Raw genomic sequence first — 14,123 nt, 5'->3', positions numbered from 1 at the left:
ATACAGAAAATGTTCGACTGCTGCACTGTCCAGCACATTCTCCAGATCTCTTACCAATTTAAAACGTGTGGTCAATGGTGGCCGAGCAACTGGCTCGTCACAATACGCTCGTCACAACAGTGCAGCTCATATTCATGCATCGATATCTCAGCATGGATCGCGCGTCTAACCACATGTTGAGTTCATACACAGGTCTTCGCTGCTACACTGTATCTCTGGCAGTTGCGTTCTGTGATTCGGTAGATGGGAGAAAGGTACGGCTGAACTTGATCTTCCTGAGGCAGCGCGCCTGAGTTCTGACAGGCCAACACCCGTTCCCTTTTGTGGGCTTAGTGCGGTTTGATCCAGTGCACGTCTGATCGCAGTGACACGTTTGTAGCATTTTACAGAACACAGCCTTCTCCACACGAATGGAAAGATTAAGTGAAGCATTATATCATGCATCACCTTATCAAAAGCCCTCTCGATGTCAAAAGAGACTTCTTCCGTTCTTGCGCCTCGTTCCCCTCGTCCTGCATATGTGCTCAGCCAGACACGGTTGGATGGTGCTGCATTCTGGACAGAAACCACAATGGGAAGGCAGGTTGACTGCAGACGTACCTGGTGCGTGATGGCGTTGATGTCGTCGTCCTGGGGCTGGGCGTCCGAGGGCAGCGGCGGCGGGAAGACGACCTGCCCCCTGGGCAGCGTGGACGACTGCGTAAATGGCGTTGCGACGCCACCAGCCACCGGGGGCCTCGGCGCTGCGGACGGCGTCGACGTCGGCGGGGACACGGGCAGCGGCTGCGTCATGGAGCGCGTCAGGCCACTGCCGCCCACGCCGGGGAGCGTCGGCCCCTCCCTGCAGAAAGCAGCGTCAAATCAGGATCCAGGAAACAGTCAGCGCTGGGCATCCAGCTAGTTACTACTCAGTTAATGAGTCTACACTGACAGCCATTAAAATTACAACACCAACAAGGATAGCAAATAAAATTTTTCTTATGGTGCATATAGCAGTAAGAGTACGTGACTGAACTTGTAACAGATTTTTGGGGTGTATGGGGTGAGAAATCTCGTATATTTCTAGAAGCAAAAACAGTGGATATAATCCTGCTGGGCACCAAGTTGAACTGAGTTTGGAGATATGGGCACGTCATTACTTTGTGGTGCCACTCAACGCACAATCTGTAGGTCATAGAGGTTGTCGAGTAATTGCATGCCAGAAACTTGGCAACCCATGACCAGATGTTTTCAATAGGTGAGAGATCTGGAGAACATGCTGGCCAGAGCAGTGACCTCTTGGTAACCCATGACAAGATGTTTTCAGTGTGTCAGAGGTGTGGATAACCTTCTGGCCAGTGCACCCCCCTCACAGCAACCCATGACCAGATGTTTTCAATGGTTGAGAGATCCAGAAAACCTGCTGGACAGGTCAGTGCCCTCTTGACAACCCATGACCAGATGTTTTCAATGGTTGAGAGATCTGTATAACCTTCTGGCCAGCCCATCCCCCTCTCTGCAACCCATGACCAGATGTTTTCAATGGTTGAGAGATCCAGATAACCTTCTGACTAGGTCAATGCCCTCTTGACAACCCATGACCAGATGTTTACAATGTGTTAGAAGTCTGGTTAACCTGCTGGTCAGACCAAGGCCCTCTAAGCAACCCATAACCATATGTTTTCAATGGTTGAGAGATCTGGATAACCTCCTGGCCAGGCCAGTGCCCGCTTGACAACCCATGACCAGATGTTTTCAATGGGTAGAGATCTGGATAACCTGCTGGCCATGCCAATGCCCTCTTGACAATCCATGACCAAATGTTTTCAATGGATGAGAGATCTGGATAACCTGCTGTCCAGGCTAATGCCCTCATGACAACCCATGACCAGATGTTTTCAATGGTTGAGAGATCTGGGTAACCTGCTGGCCATGCCAATGCCCTCTTGACAACTCATGACGAGATGTTTCCAATGGTTGACAGATCTGGATAACCTCCTGGCCAGGCCAGTGCCCGCTTGACAACCCATGACCAGATGTTTTCAATGGGTAGAGATCTGGATAACCTGCTGGCCATGCCAATGCCCTCTTGACAATCCATGACCAAATGTTTTCAATGGATGAGAGATCTGGATAACCTGCTGTCCAGGCTAATGCCCTCATGACAACCCATGACCAGATGTTTTCAATGGTTGAGAGATCTGGGTAACCTGCTGGCCATGCCAATGCCCTCTTGACAACCCATGACCAGATGTTTTCAATGGTTGAGAGATCCAGAAAACCTGCTGGACAGGTCAGTGCCCTCTTGACAACCCATGACCAGATGTTTTCAATGGTTGAGAGATCTGTATAACCTTCTGGCCAGCCCATCCCCCTCTCTGCAACCCATGACCAGATGTTTTCAATGGTTGAGAGATCCAGATAACCTTCTGACTAGGTCAATGCCCTCTTGACAACCCATGACCAGATGTTTACAATGTGTTAGAAGTCTGGTTAACCTGCTGGTCAGACCAAGGCCCTCTAAGTAACCCATAACCATATGTTTTCAATGGTTGAGAGATCTGGATAACCTCCTGGCCAGGCCAGTGCCCTCTTTACAACCCATGACCAGATGCTTTCAATGGGTAGAGATCTGGATAACATGATGGACAGGGCAACACCTTATGTTTCGTGTTGGTTTGGCTAGCACGTTCTCCAGTTCTCTCACCCATTGGAAACAGCTGGTCATGGGTTGCTGAGAGTCTGGCATGGCATTACTCGCCTTCCACTACGACTGAGGTAGATCAGGGCAGCATGGGCAAATGCTATCTTGTTGAAAGATAACGTAACGGAAACATTAGTGATATGGCAAAACCACCGTACTTAATATGGGTCAAATGCAGCGCATACTGTCCAAATTACCGGCTATAAGAACCAGAAGTGATGGAGTTGTGTACCCAGTGGGACATACTATCATGCAAGGTACTAGGCCAGTATGACGACTCGAATGCAATCTGCCAAATTTCGTTCTCCACATATGGATACCTCAATCGTGATGCTGTGCACAAACACCGGATGAGGCTGAAAAGATGAAGTGATTCACGTTATTTAAGGGAATTGCTGACCTGTACGTAAACATTTAGTGCCACATAACTCCGCAAACCTATCAAGAACTGTCGAATAGCTGCTCAAATAATGCACAAAATAACCAACGCCACCACTGCCAGCTACAAATTACCCCTGGAGCTGGTAAATTGTACCACAGTGTAAACCTGATCACTGCTGTGAGCTTTGCAGCAAGTGCTTGGGTGCACAGGCTCCGTCTGATACGACACAGAGCCACGGTATGACGAGGGGTTCTCCTGAGGATGAAAAGAGCATACAGATCGGGTCTAAGGGTGCGTGGATGACAACCAAAAGCGTCCTACTATGAAATGAATTAGCACCACAGGCCATCACTCCTCTGATCTGGCGATCTCTCAACTATCAGAAGCTCTGCTCATCACTCTGAGAATAACGTCCCGTTGACATTGCAGTACATCTTGCCGCAACAAATTCGTGTTACCCGGTTAAGATGTATAAAATAAAAGAAATTACACTGTTCCGAATAATTAATAAGATTTTCGTGACTGGACACTTGACGAATGGCCCTAGGATTGGGACAACGGAAACAGAGGACGCTGGGTATACAGTTTCCCTCCAAACATCAAAGAGACATTACCAATAAATTACGTCGTCTTCGGCAGATGTAGATGTTAACACCATTCATGGATTAGACCCTAGACCTGTTTCTACTGACCGACTGAAGCCTGCAAGGCAATACAAGTAGTGATCTACGGTCGTGGGACACGTGAGCAGCATGTGCCAATCCTTCCAGTCGTTACCGCCTGTAACAGAATCCTGATGATGGCGTTCCTCATTTGGTATCACGAGGCTGAGAGAATCCCTTACCGGTAACTGAACCCCAGTAATTCTACACCAAATGCACTGACGTTACACTTTTGAATCCGGAGGCGGCCGTCCAGCAGAAGTAAAGTTTATTTTATGACTGCACACGGCTCTTCGGCCTGTAAGCTCAGTGACTGGAGTAGAATTGACTTCACTGGTGAATCCTGCTTCGAATCTAGCCCCGACGGTCAGCTGAAACGTGTCTGGAGATGTCCTGGAGAGCGGTGTACACCAGCCAGACCATCACCCGCCATAATAACCCGACAACTGGGGAGTGATGGCCTGGGGCGCTCTTTCATTTCATAGCAAGACGCCTTTGGTTGTCATCCGCGCATCCCTAGACTACGGCGATACGTCGACGACACTCTACCTCCCATTTTATTGCCCTTCATGACAAACCACCCTGGGCTTACATTTCAGCAAGATAATGCCTGCCCACGCACGGCGACAGTTTCTACTGCTTCTCTTCGTGCTTGCTGAACCCTGCCTTGGCCATCAATGTCACCGGATCTCTCCCCAACTAAGAGCGTCTGGAGCATTACGAGCAGGGTCCCTGGCCAGCTCGGGATTTTGACGATCTAACACGCCAATTGGACAGAATTTGGCACGATGTCCTTCACGAGGACATCCAACAACTCTATCAACCCGTGTCAAGCCGAATAACTGCTTCCATAAGGGCCAGAGGGGAGAGATCTTTATCTTGAATAAATAGTGCAATTTTTATGAAACTGTAAGCATTAGCACATATACATCGCACCTGCCGATTTCCATCCCACTCGGATAGTTACTTTGTGGTGCGTTTTTTAATTTTTTTATCTTAAGAGTGTAGTTCTTAAAAGTTCCCCAATATTATTCTAATAACGTGGGTGAAGAAGCTCAAATGTCAGTTTTTAAGTGCTATGACACCAGTGATTCTTTTTAAATTTTCCTGAAAACGTTCCAGAACGTTAATTCTTCTGCATGAACAATTCCTCACTTTGCAGTGTCTCCCTTTAAACAACTTAATATGAAATCAATCCTCTTCTAATATCCCATGTCTTGGGTAAAGATTTAGTAAATACTCTTCAAAATGCATAGGATGAACCATCCCCATCTGGCTCAAATCTAGAGAATTGCTTGGATTGACTAATACACTTTCCAGCTCGGCTGACAATCCACTGCTTGCAATAAACTTTTTTTTCTTTAATTGGCCTTTGGTCTTCGTTAACTCGTCCCAAACTTTCTGTAATTGACTTTCTGTCCTATCTGTTTCGGCATCAAAGTGAGATGTATCTACAGATGATTCAGTCCTTTTCCGTACTGTATTCTTGACTAGTTCAACTACATGCTCCTCCACACTAGCAAGTGTAGAGCCTGAAATAGCGGCTACATTTGAACCTTTGCTTTCTTCCAACGCTCTCAACTTTACTATTGTGTCTGAGATTTGATCGTCTATCGTGTGTGTTAAATTCCTGCTCTCTCAATCATTTTAACTGTCTGATGCCCTCGTTTATACCTCGAAATTGCTCATCCACATCATTTCGAACTAAATTGCACTGTTTCAATATTTCCGAATTTATTTCCTCGAAAGTTTCGTCTGCAAGTGTGAGGTGCTCCTTTGTATTTCCTGCTTTTTCCTATGTGAATCACTGATATGCTGTTTTAGTGTGGTGTTTGTTTGCTCGAGTTGTTGTCGTTCCATTCTTTAATTCGGTTTTATGATTCTCTAGTGTGGCAGTTAATTCTTTGATATCACTAGTCAGCTGCTTACTAAATGTTCTGAATCAGCTCGGGACATCTGCAACCATTCCCCTCGTCACCGTGGGAATGTCTTCAATAAGACTTGCCTAATAAGCATCAGCTCAAAAGTGTAACAAGGCTAGATACGCCACTGTAGTACACCCACACGGTCTGCAGTTTACTCCACAAGATAAACACCACCACAAAAGAAAATGTTTTTGGGCACTAATGAACTCAGATTGTACACAGGTTGCATTGCGCCGTAAAAGCGGGAGCGCCATAGAAGCTGCCGCCGCTGTAGGATGACGAGCCGCAGCTCCGATCTGCGACTGCTCCTGTAGGTTATGCGCAGGATTATTACAATGGAAACCTTCCGTAGCCGTAGCCTCAGTCTTCCTACTTTTGGAGTAGTTATTACCATATCCGTCGTAAATGTAATCGAAGGATTTAATCGTTGTCTATCGGCTACCAAAACATCTTCCAATTTCTTGATTCGCAGTGCTGACAATTGACTTTGCACTTAAGCATAATCTTGGCTGTTGATCTTCGTTACTACTGACAACGGATACCATCTGCCGCAAATCTGCGCATTCAAAATTCACCAGTTCTCTTTAAAATTTCAAATTTATGGTTACTATTCTTGTTGTTCATAAATTTTATTTATTCCCAGCAGTATTTGTTCGGGTTGTTGGCGACGGCCGCCACGTGCGATGTTCCGCTTTACCGTTGTATCTGCTGTCGAAGTAAAGCATGACTGGTAGCTAAGACTTCATATTATTCAATCTTGTTCACCTTACCTATTTCTGCACACTTCACACTCTCTTCTGGCTGAACTTAGTTTCTTGAAGTGCTGCGGTTACGACTGGAAGTTAGGATTATAAATCCAACATTCAGTTTTCAAAACAATTACAATCTTCTGTTCACCAACGTATCGTATATTGTACTCTTGTTGACATCAATGGTGCGAGACAAAAGTGCTCTGTGGTTCAGAACATCAAAATTATATTGATATGGACTAAGCCCAAAAGCGGTCAGTCACAACATACTCCAACTTAATCCATGTATATCAATTTTTTTTTCTTTTCCCCGTGACATCATAGGCATTATCACGAGCGTTACTCCTCTATGGCGCGCTCCATACCTTCAAGGAAGGAACCGACGACACGGAGTAAACCGCCCAACCAGCAGGTACCGCCAACGTGGTACGATGTTTATCGTCGTTACGGGTTGCAGATACTCTGCGGCCATCCACTTTACAAAACATGCGCATAAATAATCCATCCAAACAGCACATTATCTAATTCATTAGGAAAATAAACTTTTTATAGTGGCGATCACAATTCATCGGTTCGAAGAAAGCTTGTGCAACGCTTCACTTCACCAAAGTGGTAAATTATATGCAGATATATCAGTGGTATCTTAGAACACAGTGGACCATTGTTCGTCTTCCTCTTTACTGTATAGTTCACCGTAATCTTGTCTAGTGTATCCACAGCTGCTTTATTAGCAACGCAGTCTAAAATAATTTGAAGTTTTCTGTTGGAGTCATCACTGACATTTGCATGGTAGTGAAGATTGCTTTGCGGGATAACACGTTTGTTTTTAGTTGGGATGTACGACACTCTATGTGATCAAAAGTACCCCGACACCACCCAGAACATACGTTTTTCACATTAGATGCATTGTGCTGCCACCTACTGCCAGGTACTCCATATTAGCGACATCAGTAGTCATTAGACATCGTGAGAGAGCAGAATGAGGCGCTCCACGGAACTCACGAACTTCGAACGTGGTCATGTGGTTGGGTGTCGCTTGTGTCATACGTCTGTACGCGACATTTCCACGCTCTCAAACATTCCTAGGCCCACTGTTTCCGATGTGATAGTGAAGTGGAAACGTGAATGGACACGTACAGCACAAAAGAGTACAGGCCGACAGTTGAAAAGGGTCGTAATGTGTAATAGGTAGATATCTACCCAGACCATCACACAGGAATTCCAATCTGCATCAGGATCCACTGCAAATACTACGACAGTTACGCGGGAGGTTAAAAAACGTGGATTTCGTGGTCGAGCAGTTGCTCATAAGCCACACATCACGCCGGTAAATGCCAGACGACGTCTCGCTTGGCGTGAGGAGCATAAACAATGGACGATTGGACAGTGGAAAAACGTTGTGTGGATTGACAAATCACGGTACACAATGTGGCGATCCGATGGCAGGGTGTGGGTATGGCGAATGCCCGGTGAACGTCATCTGCCAGCGTGTGTAGTGCCAACAGTACAATTCGGAGGCGATGGTGTTATGGTGTGGTTGTGTTTTTCATGGAGGGGCCTTGCACCCGTTGTTGTTTTACGTGGCACTATCACAGCACAGTCCTATATTGATGTTTTAAGCACCTTGTTGCATCCCACTGTCGAAGAGCAATTCGGTGATGGCGATTGCGTCTTTCAACACGATCGAGTACCTGTTCATAATGCACGGACTGTGGCGGGGTGGTTACACGACATTACATCCCTGTAATGGACTGGCCTGCACAGAGCACTGACCTGAATCCTGTAGAACACCTTTGGGATGTTTTGGAACGCCGACTTCGTGTTAGACCTCACCGAACGTCATCGATACCTCCTCTAAGTGCAGCACTGCGTGAAGAATGGTCTGCCATTCCCAAAGAAACCTTCCAGCATCTGATTGAACGTATGCTTGCGGGAGTGGAAACTGTCATCAAGGCTAAGGTTGGACCAACACAATGTTGAATTCCAGCATTACCGACGGAGGGCGCCATGAACTTGTAAGTCATTTTCAGCCAGGTGTCCGGATACTTTTGATCACATAGTGTACATGCGTTGTGTCCTTTGCTAAAGAAATGTTGATTTGTAATTAGGAATGGACTTGGTCTACGATAATTTTGGTGGGATGGTAGGACTTTTTTTTCACAGTTCTAATAATTGCGATATTTCTTGTCATCAGCGTTTGTCCAAGATCATGGATGGTGAAAAAGTTGTCACAGGCAAAGTTATACCCTTTCAAGGCGTAAGACAAGTCAACTACAACCCTTAGGCTTTCAGGGGCTTGTTTCATTTCCATACAATACCCAAAACTTCACGCGATAATTTGCTGGTTTACTAGGCATAAAGTGGCGGAAAGGGCAGTTTCCCCTGGCTACAACAATTTTCTCATCTACTGTAATAAAAATGTTGCGATTATGCAACTTAAATAACATTTCTACCCATTTCTCCCACAAAACCTTTGTAGATGCATCCTGTAGTGCAACGTACTCATAGTATGACTCTCGCTCAACAAATCGGAAAACTCTTCTTATCTTTTTGACCGTTTCTACCATCAATGTAACTCTGAAAATTGGGGTACCTTTGTATTCATTCTAAAAACTTTCAGTAAACTCATTTTGTAGCATTTAAAGTGCTGCTAATAACAAGGGAACTATGTGAGCATTTAGGGCAAGAGCATAATTTTTTTGGTACGTATCTCGATATAAACGCGTTCCTGGAGAACTGGAATGAATGAATACAGTGTTTTTAATTAAAGAAGGAAGGAGCAATCTGAATGCTGAGTATTGATTTGTAATGCGAGAATTGGCATACCTTGTTAGCTCTGGAGTCAGGTGAACTGTTTTATCTCAGTTGAGGTCAGGGGTTCTGTCTTCCATCAATCCATTCAATTGATTTATCTTTTGAAATTAATATTGCCCTATTTAGCACTTGCTTTTCTGGTTTGTCATCTGTGTCTTCTAGAGAGCCGGCCGGAGTGGCCGAGCGGTTCTAGGCGCTACAGTCTGGAACCGCGCGACCGCTACGGTCGCAGATTCGAATCCTGCCTCGGGCATGGATGTGTGTGATGTCCTTAGATTAGTTAAGTTTAAGTAGTTCTAAGTTCTAGGGGACTGTTGACCTCAGCAGTTAAGTCCCATAGTACTCAGAGAAATTTGAACCATTTCTTCTACAGAGAAGAGCTGCAGTCCGAAAAATTATCTTCATCCTCTGAAACTGCTTCATCACTATCAAATGTATTTGAGAAATAACCCTTACGAAACATATGAATTCTAAAGGCAGAAAACAAGGACCTTAGCAGAAGTGAATCACTTTATAAACTGATTTGGTTACAGCAGAAAACAGTGTCTTGTACTTTCTCCTCCCTCATTTTCACAGAAATAGACACTCCATTGTTCAAAACAACAATTACTTTACTTCTTTCTACCCCGTATTACTGCACAATGCCGGTTCCATTGACGACAAACTGGGTATTGTCAAGATTTGCTGTAATAATGAAGTTTAAAATGCGCAGGATCTAAAAAGACCCAACAGCCTGAGGAGTGCGGTTTCTGTGAACGCTAAACTAAAGCACCAAATTCTTGTTCTCAGCGAGAATATACTTCAAATAAAGTCAATAAATAGACTTTATTAAAATCAAATCTTTTCAAAATGATGGGCCGTCAAGTGTCGTAGTGGATCAAAACAGGCGCGAACACCTTTTGTAGATTAAGGGTGCCGCCAACGACCAGCAAGAGGGCGTATAAAATGTGAGAATTTATGAACCAACTGCCAATATAAACAACGTAAAACAAAATAAAATATTTTTCAATTCTTGTAATACCTTACTGGAAATTGATGTAGCAGAATAATGCATGCCTTTCTGCATAAGTGTCAGGAATGCACATTTGATTTCTGATTGGTAGGAACTGAGTGAAAGCTGCTAATTCGTAGGATTAAGCTCATACAGTTAACACTAAACAACATTAAAGAAAATATATATGGAGAGGCCAATGCCAGAACTGCCAGATTCCTGAACAGGTGTCGACAAGAAGTTCGCGGACTTACACCACAAATTGCTTGAACCGCACGTGTCTGAACCAATAATGCCCTTCGTGAATGGGAAGAGTTAACCCGGACTATCATTCCTTATTCCATACCCAGAAGAGTTTTTGTGTTGAACTGTCGCATGTTGTAGGTAATGTTCTAATGGTAAATGTAGCAGCATTCAGTTTGTGAACAAGATCCTGAAAATGGACTTTTGATGTCAGATCTCGCTATATATGTGAACACCTAGGAATTTCAATTATTCTGACTCATTAATCATCTGCGCATTCTATGTAACTAGACTGTCAATTTTTGTTGAATTGTGTGTTAAAAATAACGATAAAGGGAAGAGATATTCCACAACCAGTGAATTGACTTCGGGCACAGACTGGTACTGAAATGGAGCACAAAGAAGAAGGACGAAATACTAAATTCTGTCTTCACGAAATCGTTTCGTAATACGGCTCCTCCTTTAAATCGTCGCACAAACGTCGAAATGGCAGGTAATGAGCTAATCGACCAAGGGACAGAAACTACAGTCGCTTTCTAGTGTAAGGATGTCGGGACAATAAGACATACCTCCGGAAGTCTATAACGATTATGCAAAAGAATTTGCTCCCCTTCTCGCAGCAGTTTACCGTAGATCACTAGAGCACGGAGAGTACCTAACGACTGGAAAAAAGTGCAAGTCATTACCGTTTTCAAGAATGGTTCAAGGACAGATCCACACAATTACAAGCCTTTATCGTTGACTTCAATCTGTTGTAGAATTATGGAATATGTTTTATGTTCATGAATTATGATGTTTTCTGGTGTACGAAACTCTCCTGTTGACAACGACGCTCAGGGTGATGCGATGTTCATTCAGTTCATGAAGCATTTGACATCGCCTGCACTGCCGTTTAGTGAAAAAACACGAGCTTACGGAGTATCTGACCATATTTGCGATTGGGTTCAAGACTTCCTTACAAATAGAACTCAACACGCCGATCTCAAGGGAAAAGAATCGAAGATCTAAAATGGCTCAAATGGTTCTGAGCACTATGGGACTTTAACTTCTGAGGTCATCAGTCCCCCAGAACTTAGAACTACTTAAACCTAACTAACCTACGGGCATCACACACATCCATGCCCGAGGCAGGATTCGAACCTGCGACCGTAGCGGTCGCGCGGTTCCAGACTGTAGCGCCTGGAACCGCTCGGCCACCTCGGCCGGCGATGTAAAAGTAATTTCCGGATTAACTCAAGGATGTGTGATAGGACCATTTTTGTTTACAGCGTGTATAAATGACCTAGTTTCTAGTAGAATGTGTCGGAAGCTCCTTAAGACTATTTGCAGGTGATGTGGTTGCCGATAAGAAAGTGACAACGCCAGAAGACGGTGTCGATTCGGAAAATAACCTGCAGAGGATTAGTGAATGGTGTAGATACTGACAGTTGACCTTCAAGTTAAATAAATGTAACATATTGTGCATACAGAGGAACAGAAGTCTACTACTGTACAATTATTTTATCGATGACAAATTGCTGGAAACAGTATAATTCCTAGGAGTAACTATCCAGAGTGACCTCACGTGAAATAACAAAAAAAAAAAGAAAAAAAAACAGAAAAAAAGGAATGGCAGATGCCACCCCAAAATTTATAGGAATAATCTTAAGAAGATGCAGCTTATCCACGAAGGAAAGACGCTTGTTCGGCCGTTTGTTGAATAGTGCGGCCGTTGCCACGAAGGACCGATAGATTAGATATTGAAAATCCAACAAAGAGCAGAGCGTTTCATCAATGATCGTTTAATCGACGCCAGACCGTTACAGAGATGCTCAACAAGCTCCGCTGGCAGACGTTACAAGAGAGGCGTTGTGTCTCACGGAGACGTTCACTATTGAAATTTCGAGAGAGCTCTTTCCGGGAAGAGTCGGAAAACATATTGCTCCTTCCCAAGTGCATCTCGCGAAGTGACCACGACGAGAAATTAGAGATAATAGAGGGGCTTACCGACAGTCACTCATCCCATGCGCCATTCGCGGGAAGGGTGGATCACTCAGTGGTGCCAGAGGTATCCTCCGCCACACACCATCGGTACTGGAGTATTGATGTAGATGTAGAAGAACAGCGGAGACGCCGCCAGCACGTGTCCCTGGCACGAATCTCGGACGGAGAAACTTTGTTGAAGGAGGCGTGGGCGGGGGGGGGGGGGGGGGTGAGGGTTGGGGGGTGGGGGGAAACGGAAGGAGATGTCAGACACATGCCCGCACCAGGGTCTGGACCGCATTCAGAATGCCAGATCAGAAGGAGGAGGGGAGGCGATACAGACTTTGTGCCAGCTCCCAGGCGACCAGTTCGTCCTCGCAACTGATGATGGCAACGTGGTGGCTTGCGAAAATATTGTGGCCGTTGGACACCGGACTATTCACCAGTGAAATATTTCGTCATGAATTACACCAAGAGAAGTTGCAGAATCACAATCTATGATTTCATTTACTAGTTAACAGTAGTGCTATTACACATCTGGTGTTCTGTTAGTAATGGGAAGTTGCTTTGTCAGTCTACTTCCTGATTTTTCATTGATAACTAGAATATAAGTCATTCAGAGAGAACTGTAAGGCAGTTGACAGTCTAATATACTATAAAAGTATGTTGATGATATACTAATTTTATTTGATGGTGAAACAGAAGAAATTGACGTTCTTGAAAAATAAATGAATGAACTGTATTACAAGCTTATCTCTACTGTTGGACACCAGACAGTCAAAGGTTGAAGTTTCCTGGACCTCAGCATAAATAACTCTAACAACAGACGTAGATTTCAAGTGTACAGGAAAACAAAATGCACAAAGATAAAATCAACAAAACCTCATGTCAAGTAAATAAACACAAAAGGATTAAAACTCCATTATAATCAGCTTACCAAATGGAAGAACTAAACAGCATTAAAACAATTGCTTACAATATTGCCTGCAGCACAAAAATTAATAGATGAGTTAAGCATTAAAACATGTTCCCACATAACCAATAACAAAGATAAACCAATACAATATAATGACACGTCACAGCTTAAAACAAAACGTTGGCCCTATTTAGAAAACTATTCGTATAAAATAGCCAACCTTTTCAATAGAGCAAATACCAAAATCAGGTTTACACGAATAACAGAAAAAGGATGAAGTCATGCATAGTATTAAAAAAACAGCAAGCTATTCAATCGATTAGCAATATGGAAGTTTAGCTGCAATTTATGTCCAAACATATACAAAGGCCAGACACAACATACGTAAGTTTCACACGTTGCCGGCAGTTATCTGAATTTTGATAAATTAGAATATCTGGCAACCAAGATCGCGTGTCGTAAAATTTTTATTTTTATTTCATTTCGCCAGTGAGCGGTGTTAAGAGACTCTAGCTATTATCTTCGGGTCTACAATGTAACAGGAGAAAAAAAATACCTTAGGAATACTCCTACAATATGCCCATGTACACTTTGCACGAAGGGATGTATAATTTTTTTATTGGAAAAATAAAATTAAGAACGGGAATAAAAAACGAAACATTATAAAATGCTCCAGTTGTAAGCCTATCAAATATAAAAAGTACATATTTAGAAAGTAATATAAAATATGGGCTGGAAAATATCCAGCCTATCTTTTACATTACTTTCTATGTTCTTTTTACATTTGATAGCCCAT

At 43.8% G+C, this 14,123-nt stretch overlaps 1 protein-coding gene across 1 annotated transcript in view; it reads right to left on the bottom strand.

The window, feature by feature from the left end:
• LOC126284244 (PDZ and LIM domain protein 3) overlaps window positions 1–14,123 on the bottom strand; it is a 387,642-nt gene that overhangs the window by 271,966 nt on the left and 101,553 nt on the right. Inside the window, exon 4 of the mRNA XM_049983040.1 lies at window positions 601–841. Within this exon, the coding sequence (XP_049838997.1) occupies window positions 601–841 (241 nt within the window). The remainder of the gene's footprint in view (window positions 1–600; window positions 842–14,123) is intronic.

Source organism: Schistocerca gregaria, chromosome 8 (assembly GCF_023897955.1).
Source record: "Schistocerca gregaria isolate iqSchGreg1 chromosome 8, iqSchGreg1.2, whole genome shotgun sequence".
NCBI lineage: Eukaryota > Metazoa > Arthropoda > Insecta > Orthoptera > Acrididae > Schistocerca > Schistocerca gregaria.
Note: the sequence above shows the minus strand (reverse complement) of the source record. Positions and strands in the feature narration are given on the sequence as shown.